At 38.9% G+C, this 18,794-nt stretch overlaps 1 protein-coding gene across 2 annotated transcripts; it reads left to right on the top strand.

Moving 5' to 3' along the window:
• Positions 1-1,929: 1,929 nt before the first annotated feature.
• On the top strand, positions 1,930-17,706 carry RB195_017774 (uncharacterized protein; the record flags this gene model as incomplete). Of its 2 annotated transcripts, none has more annotated exons than XM_013439961.1 (4): positions 1,930-2,019; positions 11,243-11,317; positions 11,422-11,520; positions 17,626-17,706. In XM_013439961.1, 4 exons carry the CDS (start codon positions 1,930-1,932, stop codon positions 17,704-17,706), a joined length of 345 nt encoding a protein of 114 aa, XP_013295415.1. The 2 variants fall into 2 exon arrangements, with proteins under 2 accessions (XP_013295415.1, XP_064040795.1); XM_064184914.1 differs by having other exon boundaries at positions 1,987-2,019.
• Positions 17,707-18,794: the final 1,088 nt, after the last annotated feature.

Below are 18,794 nucleotides of genomic sequence, written 5' to 3'. Positions count from 1 at the left end.
CGTATGTGCCTGCGCGCCGCTCCTCTCCAGTCCATTCATTTTCGTCCCTTCCCTCGTAAAAGCTGCGACTCTATTCACTATCTCTTTTTTCATCATCCTGGTTGTTCTTTACGCCCACTATGATCTATGATTTCTCAGCGATTCTTCCTGAATCATTTAGCGCAGCAGCGCGAGTCCATCGTTTGGAGTGATTGACAATAGATTGACAAGCCCTCATTCTTAAGTCCAGAAATATACCACCCTCGTCGAAAAAAAACTTAATAGAAATATACATATAAATAAAACTTAATAGTAATATACATCTCATATACTTTTACTGAAACACATCCCTTATCGAGACGATGTCTGTAGCACAGGAGGAACTTTTTTCTCATGGGCAAGTGAATTTTTGTAAAAGAGGTAGAGAAAGCTAGAAAAAAAAACGAAAATGAATAAAATAAAATAATGGGATGACGAAATGATGGAAGGAAATTGTGGGAAAGCAGATATACTTTAGATTTGAAGTTTTGTTTATCTTAGTTATGAGAAATAAGATGAGAGTAGGACATCCTATTTTTACAGGGTAACCCAATGCATGAGCCGTTGTCGCACTTACAAAAAAGAAATCAAGTTTAGGGAGTAAAGCAAATAAGCATAGGCCTAAGAAGAGGATAAGAAATAAATTTGCATTAAGAAAACAACACTGAAAAAATCATTTGTTTCCGAATATACAGTTGTTTATTTGTTCTTTTTGATTGGAAGAGTTGTTTTTGTCAACGTGATTTTGGACAGCTACGGGACACTGACTATGATATAATAAATATACAAATTAAAATTAATGCTGCAAGAAATAACAACGATTTGAACTGATACCATTGCACCAATTTTGATTTCGGAGAAATCACCTACCAGCTCAGCTCTTTCCCCATGGGTTTAACTTCTTCTTTAGAGTGGCTTCTTTAGAGTGCATCGCCGAAGATTCAGTAATCAAGAAAAATTGACCTGTAGCACTCGGTAACAGTAATTTATTCGCTTCACGTTCTAATATCCAGAGGTAAATCCTAAGAACCTAGAGTTATTTTGCCTTCCTCTCAATCCCACTAAACTCAATCTTTAATGTCAAGCTCATTTCTCGATACTGTTTGATTCTTCACAATCAAATCTGAAGAAATTTTTTCGAAACGGAAGGTCCAGAGTTGAAATGTTTCTCTTAGTAGTAAATGTACCTCCGAATTTCATGCAGATAGTCGAAATGATTTCTAGATTTAAATCAACTTTTTTTTTTAGAAACAATTGATTGTTGTTGACTTATTTGAAGCGAAGACAAAGAATACTTACGATAAATTTCGTCGTAAATGAAATCCCAGCGTCTTCGTTCTCGCTGGAATCTGGGAAGTTACGGCACTTGTAATTCCTCCTCTTCAGTGCATCCCATCTGGAACAGATTATCATCTTATGAGGGTTTATATCTAAACCAAAATCAAAAAAGAAAGCTTTCAATGCGAAGAGTACAGCTCTTCTGCTTTGCTTCAAGTAGTAGTCATCGACAAGTTGGCTCCGAGCCGAGACTCGAGCATGGTCAAATTCTTCACAGTTCTCGGAGACATAACAATTTATTACGGCATTTCTCGGTGCACTTCCGAACATTCGGTCTGAGCAGTCATGTCACACGAGATATTTCCCCTAGTGTTATCCTTACTGCATGCATAAGGGCAAAGGCGTCGTTTCCTGCATATGTGTGCGTGTGTAGTCCACGTTGTCGGTCATTGAATGAAAGGCTCACGAGCCAGCCACAAGCCTAACCACCGATTGCAGACCACGCCCACGCCAGTCGAACAACGGGAGTGCTGTGCTCCTCGTTCTCGTCGCCATCGTACATCCTACACAGCACTGCGGATGCTACCGCGTTGATCATCACGATTCCAGTGCTCTCCTCATCTGGATCGATTTATGAATCCTGAAGCCCGTAACATATTTATTTTGGGGCTTGGAATCCTATTTGGATGGATGGTTATTATTCTAATATGCGCATCACCACAGGTTAGTTCAGTTCATTGCCGATTCTCTTTCTGTTTGGCTTAAAACATTCATATCTTTGCTTTCATTCTAGTTTTGGTTTCTTTCATTTGTTTGTGGAAATCTTTTCCAGTGAAGTGTGTTCAATGATTTTTTTAAAAAGAGAAAGACTTAAAAAAACTGTGTATTTGATCGTTTACATGTTGTTTCTTGTTTTCGCCTACTTTTCTACTCTAATCCACACTCACTGCTTTCCTTCCAATGTCATTTCACGGATCACTGACAGATTTCCGTGAGTCTCCAGTTATCTTTAGCGATGTATAGTGTGGTTGTACTCTTCATACAACACATACCAGATCCTTCTTCCTTTAATGGGAATCTATCCATCGCAAGCTCCACCAAAAAGCAGCTATGAGCTCATTTCTTATCTACCTCCCTGCCTGAAATTATTTGAAATTGTCTGTCCTGATGCGTTTATGTAATTTGCTGCGGCTCATTAGGCCATGCCTAGCAACGCTCGATGCACTTTTCGTGACCACGTGGTTATCCGTGAGTACAAAGTAGTTTTCTATCCCTGAATTTCTAAGGATGAAGGATTTGCGAAAAGAGAGGACGTAAAGGAAGGTTTCAAAGGATTCAACAAAAATTGTTCCCTTCCTACAACTCTTAAAAAAAAACTCCTGCTAAAACGATTAAGCACATCTGTAACTATTTGAGTTTTGTTTAAAATTCAACGCTAATAACTAACATTTGAGCTTTGTCCTTGTTGCTCCAACTTCTTGGCATGTACTGAACATTTCTTTTTTCTCCTTCGTTAGGACTGGCTTGGAATCACTACAACTGTCATGAATTCACATGTCCTCGTGTGAGTGCACCCGGTTTCTTTTGAAATCATATTCGCTCACTAGCTACCGCGCATCTGGAAATCTGGAAATATCAAAAACATAAAGATTCCAGATATCTGGAAAGTTTAGAATTTCCAGAAAGTAACAAACGTAGGACGGTGAAATGATGAAATTTTTGAAATTTTTTGAAATTTCGGAGATGGACGTATGGTAGCTCTACATAGGTAGGACATCAATGGTTGATTTTTACCTCCTTATGGGATTAAACCAACTTCACAAAAACTTTGAGCTAATGCGTAATAGGACCATGGAACCTCTTCTCTCCCCACACCCAGATAAAAATGGAAAAACTGAAGCACATCCTTGTTGCATGATTATTCAATTAGTGTGAACCTCTTTGAAGTTTCCTTCTATTTTTGTCCATAAAACTGTAAACGGAATGTAGATAAAAGTGTGCAATTGTCTAACTTTCGCTTTCCTTAACCTTCAGCGTTTTCCAGCGGGAAAAATAAACGCAACTGCAAATAAACCTATTGAATTCTCAAAATATACACGCATTCTACTCTACGGTCTTGAATGATCTTTCGGGAAAATTTGGGATCGCGGATCAGTACTCCAACTATGAAACGTCTTTTAGTTGAGTTTAAAGGTTCTTCAGGAAACTAATTGGAAAAATTAATAAAGCCGAACGTTCTCATTACTATTATCAGTACGGCTTCAAAACATCAAGTATTCAATTTCTGAGCGTTCCTCCTTCTATGGTCGCATTTCACCTTCTGAAAACGGATAAACAATTAATGTTCTCTGACAGACAACTCTTTAATGATCGCTGGTCTAATCCACGCGAGCGACTGCAGCCGAAAGCGAGGCATTCATGCCCTACTGGAGATCAATTAAACATACTATATAACGCGTAGTAGACCCGCAAATCAAAAAGACAATTCAAATGCTCCGCAAATCCTTCCGTTTCTCTTTCGTCTTTCTTTGCATTCAGAATAAGCAGAAGTATACGTTATTCTCCGCAAGGAAGATGCACAACAGGATCGAAATGGATGTCTGGAATGAGCTCATAAATAAAACTATAATTGTTTACCTCCATCCAACTTTGCCATGAGAGCCCCCAATGCCGCTCTTGATTCAATTATCATAGCCGTCCAGTCAATTTCAAGGAAAGCTGACGAGGGTGGAGTTGGAATGCACTGACGAGTAGGCCGATGCCCTTCAGTAGTAAGCTATTTCTGAACCAACTTACTTTCCATATAGGAGAATTCCGTACGACTTTCCTGTCTCATCAATTACGTAGGGGAACGAAAAGAATTCATGGAAAGAGAGGACTCAATGGTCTCCAGGGAGCCAATCGTGCACGTTAAGTTTCATGTCATGCATTAGGTGCACTTGTCATGTCCGTAAATGGGGAAGCTGTTCATCTACTGAATGCTGAACAACTTTCTTTCCAATCTTGGTTCCTTTTCAAACTAGTAAACGGTTCAAGAATTTGCACCAAATAATCGTGGTAGAAACAATAAAGACGAAATTGTTGGTCAATTGTAAAGGCGAAATTCGTGATGTTGAGATCTCACGGATTGATAGGAGTAGGGATTTATGTAGCTCACAACCACGAACATGATTACGTTCAATTCGAGAAAAGAACAAAACGTCCGAATATTTCTTTTTACCTGAGTCGCAAAGTGCCCACATTATAGTGAGAGAAGTACGTGTTATAGGTTTACAGTGACATATTACTTCCCACCTAAAGCCTTTTGCTCCAATGCTAATCGTCTTTGAAAAGAAGCGAAAGAACTTACTAGTCTAGTATTAGTGGTGATAGAATGATGGCAATATGCAACACGTTTGCTATGGTGAGGATTGGAGAGCTTACTGCTTATTGTTGCTTATTTGAGTTTCATTAGTTGGATTGTGGATGTTGGCTGGCGACGAAATCATTCTATCGTCCAACAGGTTGTGTCGCATGCAGAGAGGAGCGAGGATAGGACCAGTGTACCCACGACTTCTCGCGCAACTTTTTTCTAGGTGACTGGGCAGAATTGAGTGTAATCATGCTCATTGTCGTGAACCCACCCCACACCTATATACCAACTCGAGAAAAGGTGCATATACGGCCATCGCGGCTCCCGACCTCAACTCAGAATGGTTCCAGATTCATAAGTCGCGTATGAACAATAATTTCTAAGAAAAAATCGTTGTACCAGTATCAGTACAGTTAACCTCGCAGACGAGAACTGTGGTCTGCAATCTCTAAAAACATAGTTTGAGCTTGAACCTGACATAAACTTCTGCACTGCAATGGAAACGGACAGCTAGAAAGCAGCCGCATGTTGAAAGGATCCGCTGGTTAGGTGTACTTTTCGCTTACGTGCCATAAAACGTTTGAAATCAAAAGGAACCTTAAGTTGATGTGTGATCATACCTCCTTTTGCCGATATCTCTCACTGTGAGGTTTGCTCTTGTTTCAGGTGAGGACCTTACATTACGGGCCTTATCTTGGATATACACTGAAAAATTTTCTCACAGACATAATTTATTGACGCACTTTTTTTATTTCTTGATGTACCTTAATGGGATCATCTGTTCTCTCAGCTCTCTTGAAACTAGGATAACTAACATTTTTCATCTGCAGGCAGCTGAATGCATAACGTTAGAAACAATTCATAAAGTTCTTTCACGAACGGTCATCTTCAGATCTCATTACATGCTTTCAGTCGAGATTTAGATTTCGCTTCATTAAGATCTAAACCAGCGCTAAATTGGCAGCATCACTAGTCTTCTGAAAAATTCTAATTTACTGAACGTTGTTGCATGTTTTTGGTGTGACCGTTGCTATTACGCTACGAAACTGCATACTACGGAACCAAAATTTCACCCAATTTTCCCCGTCATCTTTTTTTCATTATGTTGCTTATTCTTTTCTTTATTCTGACGCTGGATCCACGAAAGTAATCCATTTTATGAGCATTACATATTTCGTTGTGGAATTTATGACGATGAATGGGGATGGCAGGAAATGGATTGTTTGCTGCGAAAGCTTTTAAACTTATCTGCAATTCTCGGTTTTTTTCGTGTTGAGGTAGTGGGACCCAAGCTCGTTCAGCGCGTTTTAGCCGAGTCACCGACGTGACGTCGTTGGGAATTTGAATATGCCAGAGAGATTTGTTGCAATCCCAGTCTCCAAGGACATGCGGTTTTTTTCCTGTAAGAGGTGAATGGAAGTGAAAGAAGATCAATTTTGCTTATTTTAGCTGATATTCCCCCTTTGGATCTGTTCACTCCCAGACAGATTTGTTTATCAATTGTTGTTAAAAAAATAAGATGAATCTTACACTTTTTTATCGGCATAAACTCTATGGGTCGCTTTGTTAAGAAAATTTCATTTTTCTCCTTGGCAATTTTGAATAGCGTTAGGCAATAACGTTTTAGATTATTTAACACCAACCTTTTATGAGGAATTAGCCATTTCCAAAGCTTAGCATCACCAAATTCGTAATGATCCAGATATGGACTTCCAATGAAGTCATTCATCGATGGGTGTTCAGTTGCCTTGTCATATATTATTTTTATTCCTTCCTCCTTATGAAATTTGAAATACAGTTTTATTGCAAAGAACAAAGCTGTTCGTTGACGTCTGCACCGCCTGTTTCCTTCTTTTTTCTTCGGCAATCACTGTCATGCTGCATAGTCACTCACTCTTTTGTCGTTATCGGTGAAGCATAATTCCAAAGAAGCCCGCTTTTCTCAGTGATTTGAATGTCATTTGTTTTTTTAAGGGCCAGTCACGAGCAGCTTTCGCAACCATACTTCCCATTAAAGATAAGGGTCATTGGGGAGAAAAGTTCACGGATAGCCTCGAGTGCAACAAGACATAAGAAGTTAGTTATGATGTCGCAACATTTCTCGAAATATGTTCGCATTTGTTGAAATTTCACGGGTTCATAGGAAAGTAGAGCCATAAAAATGTTCCCAGAATGCTCTTGGAAAAAGAACGTTTGTGTTATATACCAAGTTATATTCGTTGTTTAACAGTAAAATCTTTGATGCAAAAAATACAGAGCATTGAATTTGTGTGAAACTATATTCATTTCATAAGAAGGATTGTGTTGCAGTTAAGAAATACATAATAGCTGTATTGTTTCCTACGAAAATGTGAGCTACATAGTGGTTTGTTTTTTTCTGTGCTACGTTCGTTTCATTTTCCTTTATTTCATTTGTTTCGCTTTTTTGAATGAATATCTAGCAAAAAACTTGCTGAAAACATTTGGCAGGAAAAAGAACTTTTTTGTAAAATTTTAAGGATTAGTTTTTTTGGAAGTGTTGGTGGGTGCTTTTGACATTTTCAACTGTTTATAGATTTCTGGTCGCTTCTTGCTTGCACGCCACAATTCGGAAAATAGTAAGGGTTAATTTCATGCTTGAACGAGCTGTTTTTAGGTCAAAATACCGGAGTTCAACAACAGTTGCTTTTCGAACTAAAAAGAAATTGACGCATTTGTTCCTAAAATGTTTTTTTTCGTTCGAGGGAAAAACTAAAACACAAAACAAAAAAAAAACACTGCACAACAAAATAGCAGATAAGTCTTCTACAGCTTGCCTTGTTGATGCCGTTCGTGAGAATATAGTACATACAATGCGGTGTGGAAAGTTGGAACAATTCTACATTAAATTATGTGGTTCAGTATATATATATATATATATATATATGCATATATATGTATATACACGCATATATACACATGTATATATATGCATTTATGTGTAAGAACATATAGGACTTATTTTTAGCAGTCACTGTTCCTTTTCTTAAGAGTTCCTGAGTACGCTCTAGTAACTTCGCATTCATTATTTTGGTTCAGACAAGTATCTCCTAAGTAGACGAGATGCAAGAATGAAATTGCTGCATTTGAATCTGAGTTCTATAAAATTAGTTTAATAATCACTTGAATGCATTATTTCTAGTGCCATTGATTTTCATCAAAGTTTTCATACAGTGGTATACTTTGGATACTATCTGAGGCGCTGACAGAACGGCACAATATATATGAGAAGGGCGAACCTGTGACATTTTACACTAATTTGTTTTCCGCATTTTTCGCTTCGAACATAAAACTCTCCTGCAATAGTCAATTTTGATAGTGAGCTCGGCTGTCGCAATTCTCGGATTTCATAAGTTCGACGCATTTCTTCATCATACTTGATGCATGAAACTTGGATAATGGGATTATCCGTCGAACTCTTCTTCCATAGATTTTAGTTAAAAAAGGGAACCACATATTCAACGCTTTTCGTTATTTAATATTCCCTAAAAAACCTTTACAAAAATTTTCTTAGTGTATTTATGTGGGTTTAGTATTTGACAACTGTTCTAACTCTTTTAACTTTTTGACGTCAAGGTTGTTTATTTCTGTGAGATGAGACGTCATGGTGTGTTTTCTACTCCTTGTTATTCGTTTATCATCATTTCACCGTTTTAAAATCTTTCCAGATAGTATTGTCACCATTTACGTTGTGTGTTCATGGTATTATACCATTTTTTTTAAAATTAAACTTTAGTATTTATATATTTTTCAATTGAGTTCCTTTTTCTTCGTCACTCTGAACTCATTGAACTGAACTCTGAACTCGTGCTAACTTAATTTCTACCTTGAGCTCTCTTAATTAGCAGCTAACGTAGAAACAGTGGCTGCCTGTTAGTTGTGTATTCTTTCCGAGCTGCAGCTGTTGCTCATGCTTTGCTGCAGGCTTTCCTGTTGCTCAATGATCCATCATTCGCTATCGATCGGTCGATCCCAGCAGTTGAGATGTACACTGGCTCCTAAAATTTGCTGTTGTACGGATGATCATCTCTTCATCACTCAAGCCGCTCCAAACGTTTGCCCAAATTTCTGTCATACCCTTTCTTCTCACTATTCTGAATCTTAACTCGGAGATTAGGGCGGGTGTAGTGTAGCGGTTAGAGGTTCCGTCTCTGCGCGATCGATCGGAGGTTCGAATCTGCCTCAGTGCTCACCAAGCCTTTCACCCAGGAGTGTCGATAAACTGGTACCAGACTTGTCTGGGAGGAGAAAAACACTGACTTGAGACATCAGCTAGCTGCCGCAAGTCATTGTAAAGGCAAGTTACAAGTTCGTTAATCTCAAACGATTCTGAGCTGAAGTGAACGTGGGTGCGCATCTTGATTAACGCCAGAAACTTTATCCTTTTATCCTTTAACTCAGAAATTAGGAAGGGACAGATCTTACTAAAATCTATGTCAAATTGAACTCTGTTAATCATAAAGTAATCAAAAGTCAAAATGACAGAACTGTATTGTGAGCCATCTACCCAAGTAGAAAAACACGTGCACATTCAGTGGGCGTTTGGTTCCGCCTTTGTCAAGTTTATGCACAGTTACATTCCATTTTCTTAATACTGAGAAGTTCATCCTCCTGAAGTCGAAATTCCCTCTTATTTCATAAATGTGAGTAGGAAATATTTACACAGCCAATAATTTCGACAAAAGTTAGGATCTATTATCGTGGCATCATTCTCTTGAATTAAGGAGTGAAAAAATAAACATAGTTTCTTTTATTGTTTCTGACCTTAGGATTTCTCTTCTTGGGCAGTGTTTTCAAGTTTTTTCATTTTTTTGTTCACTGTTTTCTTTTGTATTTCTCTATGTCGTAAAAGGTCAGTTTATGTTTGAACGGTAGCTACAATCAGAGAAGGCAGTGAAGACGTGACAGAAAATGGAATTCTCCGAATTAAGAGGCTTGTATGGGAATGCAAGCATTCCAGCTAATGGGTAACTACACAGACGCGTTCCGACTTCATTCCCGTAGTTTCTCATTGTCTTTATCTCTTCTCTATTCGTATTCGTGTGCTCAATCGTTTCTCGAAGCATCAACTTGTTTTATTTTAATCACTTTATTTTAGCTATATTTTTATTTTACAGCTTTACAGTCAACTCTGTGATACCTTCAGCATGTGACCGTAGTGCTGGGTCTCGTTTTACAAAATAAAGGTTGATCCGCAATGCACTTTTTAACTCGAAACACGTAGAAATATAAGTACGAAATTACCGAATTCCTGAAGATAATCGTCTAATTTTTGCAAAATTTTCGCCATCCAAACAACAGGGATCCCTCTTCGATGGACTGAAGAGTTGAAGAATAACGGTCCTGGTGAAAAAAAAATCTGGTTTTTCCGCATATAACATCAAGGGCGAAATTTGGATGTCTACACACGGTAGAAATGTTTCAGCAAAAACGCAATTTCCCATGCCATGCTCACCTATGCATTTCTCTTGAGCGTTTCCACAAGTACGTTTAAAACAGTTTGGATTCCTACATTCGTCATTTCTTTCATTCACTTCTTGCTCTGTTTCATTTTCTTTGCTCATTGTAGATTTCTACTGATTTGCTACTTGTTGATAGTCAAATTGAAGTAAGAGCCAAGATTGTTAAAAACTTTATTATGGTTAATGTTTCGGCGTCGTCGTAGAGCCTGGAAAGTCAGATCATTTGTAATATATCCTCTCAAACGCCTACGAGAACCTCGAACACGGCTTGCATTGCAGCGCTGTTTGAGACATTCGTGTAAAGAGAAGTGACATTAGAAGATTCAACAGCACATTCTTTCCCCAAACGCGCTCTTCGAAGTTGCTCAAGAAACATATTGGTGTTGGATAAATGCGCAGGAACATACAAGCATGAAATAGTGGTTCGCAGAACTTTGGAGGCGTTTTCGATGAACGCTAAAAGTTTAAAAATGAATAGAAAGGAAGAGTGCATAGCTGTGACCAACTAGCTGGCTCTGTATCAAGACCTTTGCGGGTTTTAATCTACGGGGTCATATGCGGGTCGCATCCTAGTTAGTATTAGCGGAGCGATTTTATCACCCAGAGGTCCGCTAATATCACGGCAACGCGGCTACTTAGGTAACCACAACGATATCGACTCTTTTTCGTTCTGGTTTTGGATGTAGCAACTTAGGGAATGACGACTTGTTCTGGATGGGGGATTTGAGAGAATATATTTCAAATGATCTGACTTTCCAGGTTAGGAGAAGGCGACGACGCCGAAACGTTGGCCGTATTAAAGTTTGTTAATAATCTTAGCTCTTGCTTTAATTCGACAATCGACAAGTTACAATCTCTGTGCCAAGATTAAAGAAAAGTCGACGTTTCGCACTACTAATTAATTTCCGTATAGACTGATTCGTGTAATTTGTATGAATTTTCTTCTTTTATTTTTATAATGATAAGTTCCTAACACCGTCATTATTATTGTTCTCTAATCTGAAAACAAATAAGGCATTAAAAAAATTACAACGATACTTTAATCATCAACAAATGAAATTAACAGTGATTCATGGTAAATGTAAATAGTTGTTCTTCAAAAGCAATCCTTTAGCTCTTTCGCGACATCATAAAACGCAGTTGCTGTTCGAAATCGGCTCGAAAACAACGAGCGGAAAAAATTCGAAAGGTAAGGCGGAGTAGTGCCAGCTGTAACTCCATGTTTATGGTTTCGGGTAAAGATTATACCTTTGGGATCACCTGAAGCTGATGTCTCCTCGTTGTTTCATCCAGGCAGAAGCTCGAGTGATTGCCACACGAGCACTCGCTGAAAAGCCGAACTCTTTTCTGCTTGGACAAGTAATGGTGATGAGCAATTTGGGTTCAAATAAGGTATGGATTTTCTTCAAGCATTCTTCACTTTTCAATGACAAAAGGCAAAAATGTCGTTCTTACTTCACTAACATAATGGTACATATATAACTGTATTCAATATATTATTAACCGTTACAGCGCCTATACCCTATCTCAATATTTTGATTATTTGAACCGAAGTTAGATCACATTATTAACAGCATATTTCTGTAGTTTTCTTCACGATTGAAGACGTGATTTGAACCTGGTCGGAAGGAGCTGCTTGCGTATGTCTGGAAAAACTAATAATAATACATTCGCTTACATCGTTCTTTTTTAAATGTCGGTAGGAAAATGAATGTGAGTTAGTGACGATTTTTAATTAAGTTATCCACGAGTCTCGCCGTTAGCTGAAACAAAACATGCTAAAAGAGATAGGAAGAGACAGGAAAAGGCAGGAGAAAGAGGATTTTGCATATGTTCTTACTCGATCTGCTTGTAAGAGTTCTATTTATTTATTTACAGAGTGAGCTGGGTAGTGTCAAGAACTAAATTTTATCAGTTCAAGGTTAGCTCCGAATCCAGTTTACCGGCAAAGCTTGAATGTGGTGTCTATTATACTACAAGAACGTACGGGAGTAAAAGCATGGATTCTATATTATATCAAAATTTTGTAACAGTCCTCTGATCTTTGAGGGCCAGGTTTTTGGGCAGCTTCATAATACTAATACTTTATTGCACAGATTGTCAAACATCCAAAGAGCAGTAGTGAATAAAAGATGAAGATTTGCTGTCAACCTGTAATTGAAACCGACCTACTCATGTATGCAGCAGCACGTCATTAAATCCCTGGATAAATTATTGAGTGTATGATCCTTGATGAAATGAGATCTATTCAAAACTGCCATATCGTTGAGGAAGGAACAAAATGACGGCACATAAGCGTCAAAAATAAATAATTGGAACCTTACATAGCCTAAGGTTATAGTTGAAAAAGTGTTCAGAGACTCAAACTTTCACATTTGGTCAGAACAGTGAGAATTAGTTACACCAAAGCACACGAAATTGTTGGTTTGTTATTTTTAAAACTCATTTATGCTATTTTGTTTGCTGTGTAAAATTTCGAACTTCTGTAGCAGAAAGAGAAGTTATCAAAGTAGTCGAAAAGTTGCTCTTAAGACCACAACTATGTCTGAGTTTTGTGAGATTTTTATTGAATGTGCACGAACGAATTTCGTTCGTACACTAGAACAGCGCAAAGTTCGAAAATCCCAGTTTCCATCCTTTTCCTTTTGTATCTTCTCTGCTTTGCATCTCCGTTAATCTCTAGAACAGGGTTCAAATTGAAAGAACCTAAGTAGAAATCTTAAAACACATAATGCACTTTAGTTTGTAAACCTTGTTTTACTCTGAAAAAGTTCTTTCGCTTTCTTATAACACTTCCTTTTCATAACTTCCCATATGCAAATATTTCAATACGATGCTCCTTAAATCACAAAAAATTGATCTTGCCACAGTATTTCGAGTTGAATGATATCGTTTTCAGAGCTATTCGAGACTATTTTTTTTCTACCAGATTCTGCGGCCCGGCTATTTTCCCATCTCAGTTGGGGCTGGCGTATTGTACCATCGGCAGTCAGTGCTGCAGCTTAGGAAGAAAATACTATGAGGATGTCAAATCTATAAGTTTGTTTTTTTGTTCGTTTGTTCCCATAAATCCAGATAGTTTAATATCAACTCACTTCACTACAAATAAATCAACATACTTCCTCCAATGTTGTATTTACTACTGACAGCTGGATAGTTCATTTTTACGTGAAATCTTTGCAGTTAGAGTCAATTCTGAAATAATAACAACAATGAGTGAAAAAAGACATGGTGGTGATTGTTGGAATTGCATATACAACACAAAAGACAAGACAGTTTAAATCTCATTACAATACCAGACAGCTGAACTGGAGCGGTCAGATTAAATAAGATTCATCAATTCATCTTCTTTAGAATTTGACTAATCTGAATCTTCGATTTAATTTCATTTAATGTTTGCGAAAGATCAATTCAAAAGTTTTTCCAGACAAACATATGCGACGTACGCATAAATGTTGTCTTTCCAACGATGCATTTGCCGATGGTGGAATATGCTAGCCTCGACTGAGGTGCGAAAATAGCCGGCCCGCGAAATCTGATAGAAAAAAAGTAGTCTCGAATAGCTTTGAAAACGACATTATTCAACTCGAAATGGTGTGTCGAGCTCAATTTTTGTGATTTAAGTAGCCTGGCATTGAAATATTTGCATGAAATCTAACCAAAAGCTTAATATTCTTCCCTACTCTGGAAAGATATGAAAAGGAAGTGTTATAAGAAAGCAAAAGAACTTTCTCAGAGTAAAACAAGCTCCACAAACCAAAGTGCATTATGCGTTTCAAGAGTTCTACTCAGGTTCTTTCAATTTGAACTCTGATTCTAGAGATTAACGGAGGTGCAAAGTAGAGAAGATATAAAAGGAGAAGAATGGAAACTGGGATTTTTGAACTTTGCGCTGTTCTAGTGTACAAACGAAATTCGTTCGTGCACATTCAATAAAAATCTCACAAAACTCAGACATAGTTGTGGTCTTAAAAACAACCTTTTGGCTACTTTGGTAACTTCTTTCCTTGCTACAAAAGTTCAAATTAGTGACGCACCGCAATTTTATACAGCAATCAAAATCGCAAGAGTTAAAAAAAAACAAACCAACAATATCGTGTGCTTTGGTGTAACAAATTCTTGATGTTCTGATCAAATGTGAAAGTTTGAGTCTCTGAACACTTTTTCAGCTGTAACCTTAGGCTATGTTAGGTTCCAATCCTATTCTTCCTATTCCAATCCTTCTGGATAGATCTCATAGAGAGAAATGATTTATGAATCGTTCTTAAATTTCTATTTTATGACAATTCACGAGCAAGCGACGGTGGCGGACAGTGCCGCATCGTCACTCACCGTCGTTTTTTCAATGTTCATGCGTAGTACTGTAAATACTGCTAAGGCAGTATAGCGACACGTTGAAGAGGCGTTCGCCAGTTTTAAACATCCTAACGGAGTCACTGTCAGGGAGGCAATCCGGCTCATTTGGTGGGAACATCTCAACACCTTGTCGAACCGGCAAGCACCGTGTGTTCCTGAACTCGTGCAGCCAAACTACCAACATACGCCGCGGTTAACGAAGAATTACCGACAGAGTCGGAGGTTCTGTTCTGTATCCAGGAAGTGAAGAATATAGAATCTGGCGGAGACGATGGAATCAGCAATTAGCAAACTATTCCTCCTTCAATGATTTTCTTTAGTAGAGCCGTACACGAGGTTGTTATAATCCTTTATTCGTGGCTAACGTTTCGGCAATATCGCCTTCTTCAGAGCCTCAAAGGAATGAAATCGAACGTGACTAATCTGATCAAACGCTTTATCCGCCCATCAAAGAAAGTCCTACGTTAGCCGTTGGGCCTCATAGCTACCAGTGAAAGCATCGTACCTTAGGATCAGCTGACTATCCTGCCACTGCTAGAACCTGATGTGAGAATCTGTTGCCACCGTGGAGCTCCCTCGTAGTAACCTTAAGCAAATATTCATTCGCAATTGCCTATATGATCGTATTTGCACGACACCGGAGTGTACAATATGCCCAGATAACAACTAGGGTGATTGCATGAGTTCGTGTGTTCTTTATATGATTTCCTGTGTGCAGTGTGGTGACGAATACATAGGAGAGACAGCTAGACCACTATGTATTCGAATCAAACAACACCTGGACGGCAAAAGGAAATCATGTGACTCCACTGCATTGGGTGGTCACAGGGTGCGCCGTCATAACGGGGAAGATTTTGAAGTTAAGATCACGATTTTGGCGCGCGAAAGATTTTAAATGTGCAGTCGGAGTATATAAAGTTCACTCGGGATAAGCCCAAAGGAGAATGGTTACCCTTCCTCAACGTCCAAGTGCATATTTCAAACAGAACGCACAGGACGAAGTGGTACCGCAAACCCAGTAATAAAAATATCCTAGTTCACTTTCTTTCTGCTCATCCCACACAAGTTGAAAGGTCGCTAGTACGAAACATGTTTTGGATCCACTCCAAGAGTCCAAATATGAATCGCAAGGAGGAATGCCTCTCCATTACGCGGGAACTCGCGCCTTATTTAAGGCTGATATTTGATTGCGCTAGTCACCTCACATCAGGTATCTAGCAGTGGCAGGATAGTCAGCTGATCTTAAGGTACGATGTTTTCTTCCACTTGGTAGCTATGAGGCCCAACGGTTAACGTAGGACTTTCTTTGTTGGGCGGATAAGGCGTTTGATCGGATTAGTCACGTTCGATTTCACCCCTTTCAGGCTCTGAAGAAGGCAATATTGACGAAACGTTAGCCACGAATAAAAAATTATAACAAACTCGTGTACGGCTCTACTAAAGAAAACAATTACTGAAGCATTAATATGCCGAGGTTTATCGAAAGTCGCACATGGAGTATTCCTCCTTCTTTGATTCCTGAGATGACGAAGATAATCCGTTCAATATTGATTGACGGAACATGGAAAGGTTAGCTAATTCTTGGAGGCGCTCTGTCATAAATTCTCTCCACAAGGTACCCACCACAGAGCCCAGGAATTAGCGAGAAATATCACTGCTGCGTGTAATGTACCAGGTTCTGAAGCGGATCATCCTGAATCGACTAATTCACATCGCGAATAAACATCGGGTTTCGCCTTGTCGATCGATCGACCAGGTGTTTATTGTGAAGAGTTTATTGTTCGTTGCAAGTGGTTTCTTCGAAAGTGACTGAAGTGTGGTATCTGTATTCGAGAGCCTCTACACTTAGCTTTTCTGGACTTCGAAGCAGCCTTCGACTCTCCTCACCGAGCCCGTCTTCTCAACGCGCTTCGTGCCGATAGAGTTTGAAGAAAGGTCGTACGCTAGGTTTACTACATGAACAGAAGAACAAGTGCTGCGGTTCGAATACTGGGCGGATGTACTACACCGTTTGAAGTGGAAACTGGAGTAAGACAAGGGGTGTCGCAGAACCCTCCCTGTTCAACTTTGCCGTCAACAACATAATGCAAAGAACAGCTAAGCAGAGTCCCGCAATTTTAGCGACTTATGCGCCTCCCATGATGGATCTCTAGTACCTCGACGATGCAGCATATTCGCTTCCAGCAGCGCAAAGTAACATCATTTTGTTAGCATTGTGTCGAAATTTGCTGCAGCCTACGGACTGTGAAGCTGCTCTGGTAAAGCAGATTTGGGTGTCCTCGAGATCGTCAACGGAAATTAGGATGGACGGACTATCCATTGAATTCGTAGATTCGCCCTATCATGATCCACGGATCGGAGTTGCCATCGACGGTGATGGAAAATGTTGAATGCTTGAAGAGGAAACTGTTTAAACGACTATTAGAACAGGAAATGCTTCCTGGCCGTAAAAGATGGTTCTGGACAAAAGTGGTAGGGAAATATCTGAGGACATTTGGCGTTGGCAGGCAGTTCAGTCGAGACTTGAAATTTAGCTGTTTATGGAATAGCGACGGACGAACAGATTCTATGCGAATTCTGGCTGAAGATCGAACAGGATGAGCTGTATGTTCAAGGACGACACTTTCTAGCGAAAATGCGGCTAACAGCATTAGACCGTAACTCCCCTCGATTAACTCAAATAAGTAATGTAAGTTATAGCCGTCTCCTATGAAGCATAGTCGGACGAACATTGCGGTGAAGGATAAAGATGAAATGCACGGCGTCAATTCCTATGGGCATGCGTCTACTTGGAAGTCGACCGTGGTTCTACCATAAAAATGTAAACTTGAAATTCAGCTATCCGCTTTTTTGCTAGCTTTAATTTTTTGAAAACATCTGTGATTGTCTAGGACTTTGAGCACAAACGACGATGAAAGGAACATTGTTTAATTCTCGCACTTCAATTTTTTGTCCTGTTGTTGGTTCTCGTCTTACTTTTTAACACTGCACTTTAGCAACTGCAGACCTCACTTTTAAATTCACTTCATCCTGTCCACTTTCGCTCAAGAACGAATTTTACTAGACTACCAAAATATTCTGCCAAAACAACAAATAATGGAGTTTATTTTCACATCCAGCAAATCAGCAAAATTCTTTTAGGTCGGCTCCGATTCGATGCATTTAGATTTGCTGGAGCACAGTGATGAACCGCTCGTCGTACCGGGCCCGTCCAGTGCGTAACGTTCATTACAGATGACATTTACGAATGGTTTGATAGAAATATTTATGATTTTTTGCTACGAATGTGCTGCCTATCACTTACTGTAATCCCACACCGCCCTAACCCTCGAATTTGTCACTTTGGCATTATCACATTACAACTGTTCTCTTACTGCACATCGCAAAATCAACCGGAAGTTCAATCTCCAAGAACTTGTTCTCATGAAGTCTCATGATCGTAACTGATTTCTTTCCTTCACTCCCGCCTTGTGCTACTTTTCTTCTTTTTCATTGATTTCATCATTCAGAGATTGCTACTTCCAGTTGATATATGTTCACTTATCATCGCTCTGCTCAGTTTTCGTCCGAACCAAAAAGCGTTTATTTTGTATGAATAAACCATACATATTTACTTCTCATTTCTATGCGGTAAGAAGTTTTTAATGCCAGAAACTTCAGAATAACTCTTAAATTAGTAAATCGAGGTTATTTTCGGGACGCCAGTGCAAATGGAGAAAACGTTCGCTGAAGAAGCAGTTGGCCAATTAAGACGGGTAGTTGTTTCGGTTTTCGATCTTCTCTCTTCAACAGCGGGACAACATGAGTCTTCAGCTGACATAGGTTGTTGACTTTGGTTCTGTGACCACTCATGAAGGTCACACCTAACGCGTCTCTTTCAATTGATGGCGCAGTTCTGACGTTGCTAAATCTGAGGGTACTCGAGATATTCCAGAAAAGTGAATTGTACCAAGAGCACTGATTTAAAAAAATGAAGGTTGGAAAATAAAACAATCTTTTGATGATTAACGAATGAATAAAGCAGTTTGATACAAAATTGACAGCCAAATGATGATTCCAAAAAGCCAAAAAGAAAAAAAAACGGGGGCTGACGTGTTGCAAAATTATCATCATAGAATTCCAGTTCTTTTCATACTCATCACACTTTACCATGTCCTTAACCTTTTTCAAATTGTTCTGCATTCAATTACTAAGTATAGATCAGTATAAGCTACTTGATATTGCATATCTAACATATTTCTTGAAAATGTCCCCGTGAAGTGAATAACTTTGAAAATCGGAAGTAATGTTAAATTATAGTTGAGTGTTTT

Source organism: Necator americanus, chromosome II (assembly GCF_031761385.1).
Source record: "Necator americanus strain Aroian chromosome II, whole genome shotgun sequence".
In the NCBI taxonomy this organism is placed as follows: Eukaryota; Metazoa; Nematoda; class Chromadorea; order Rhabditida; family Ancylostomatidae; genus Necator; species Necator americanus.
Note: the sequence above shows the minus strand (reverse complement) of the source record. Positions and strands in the feature narration are given on the sequence as shown.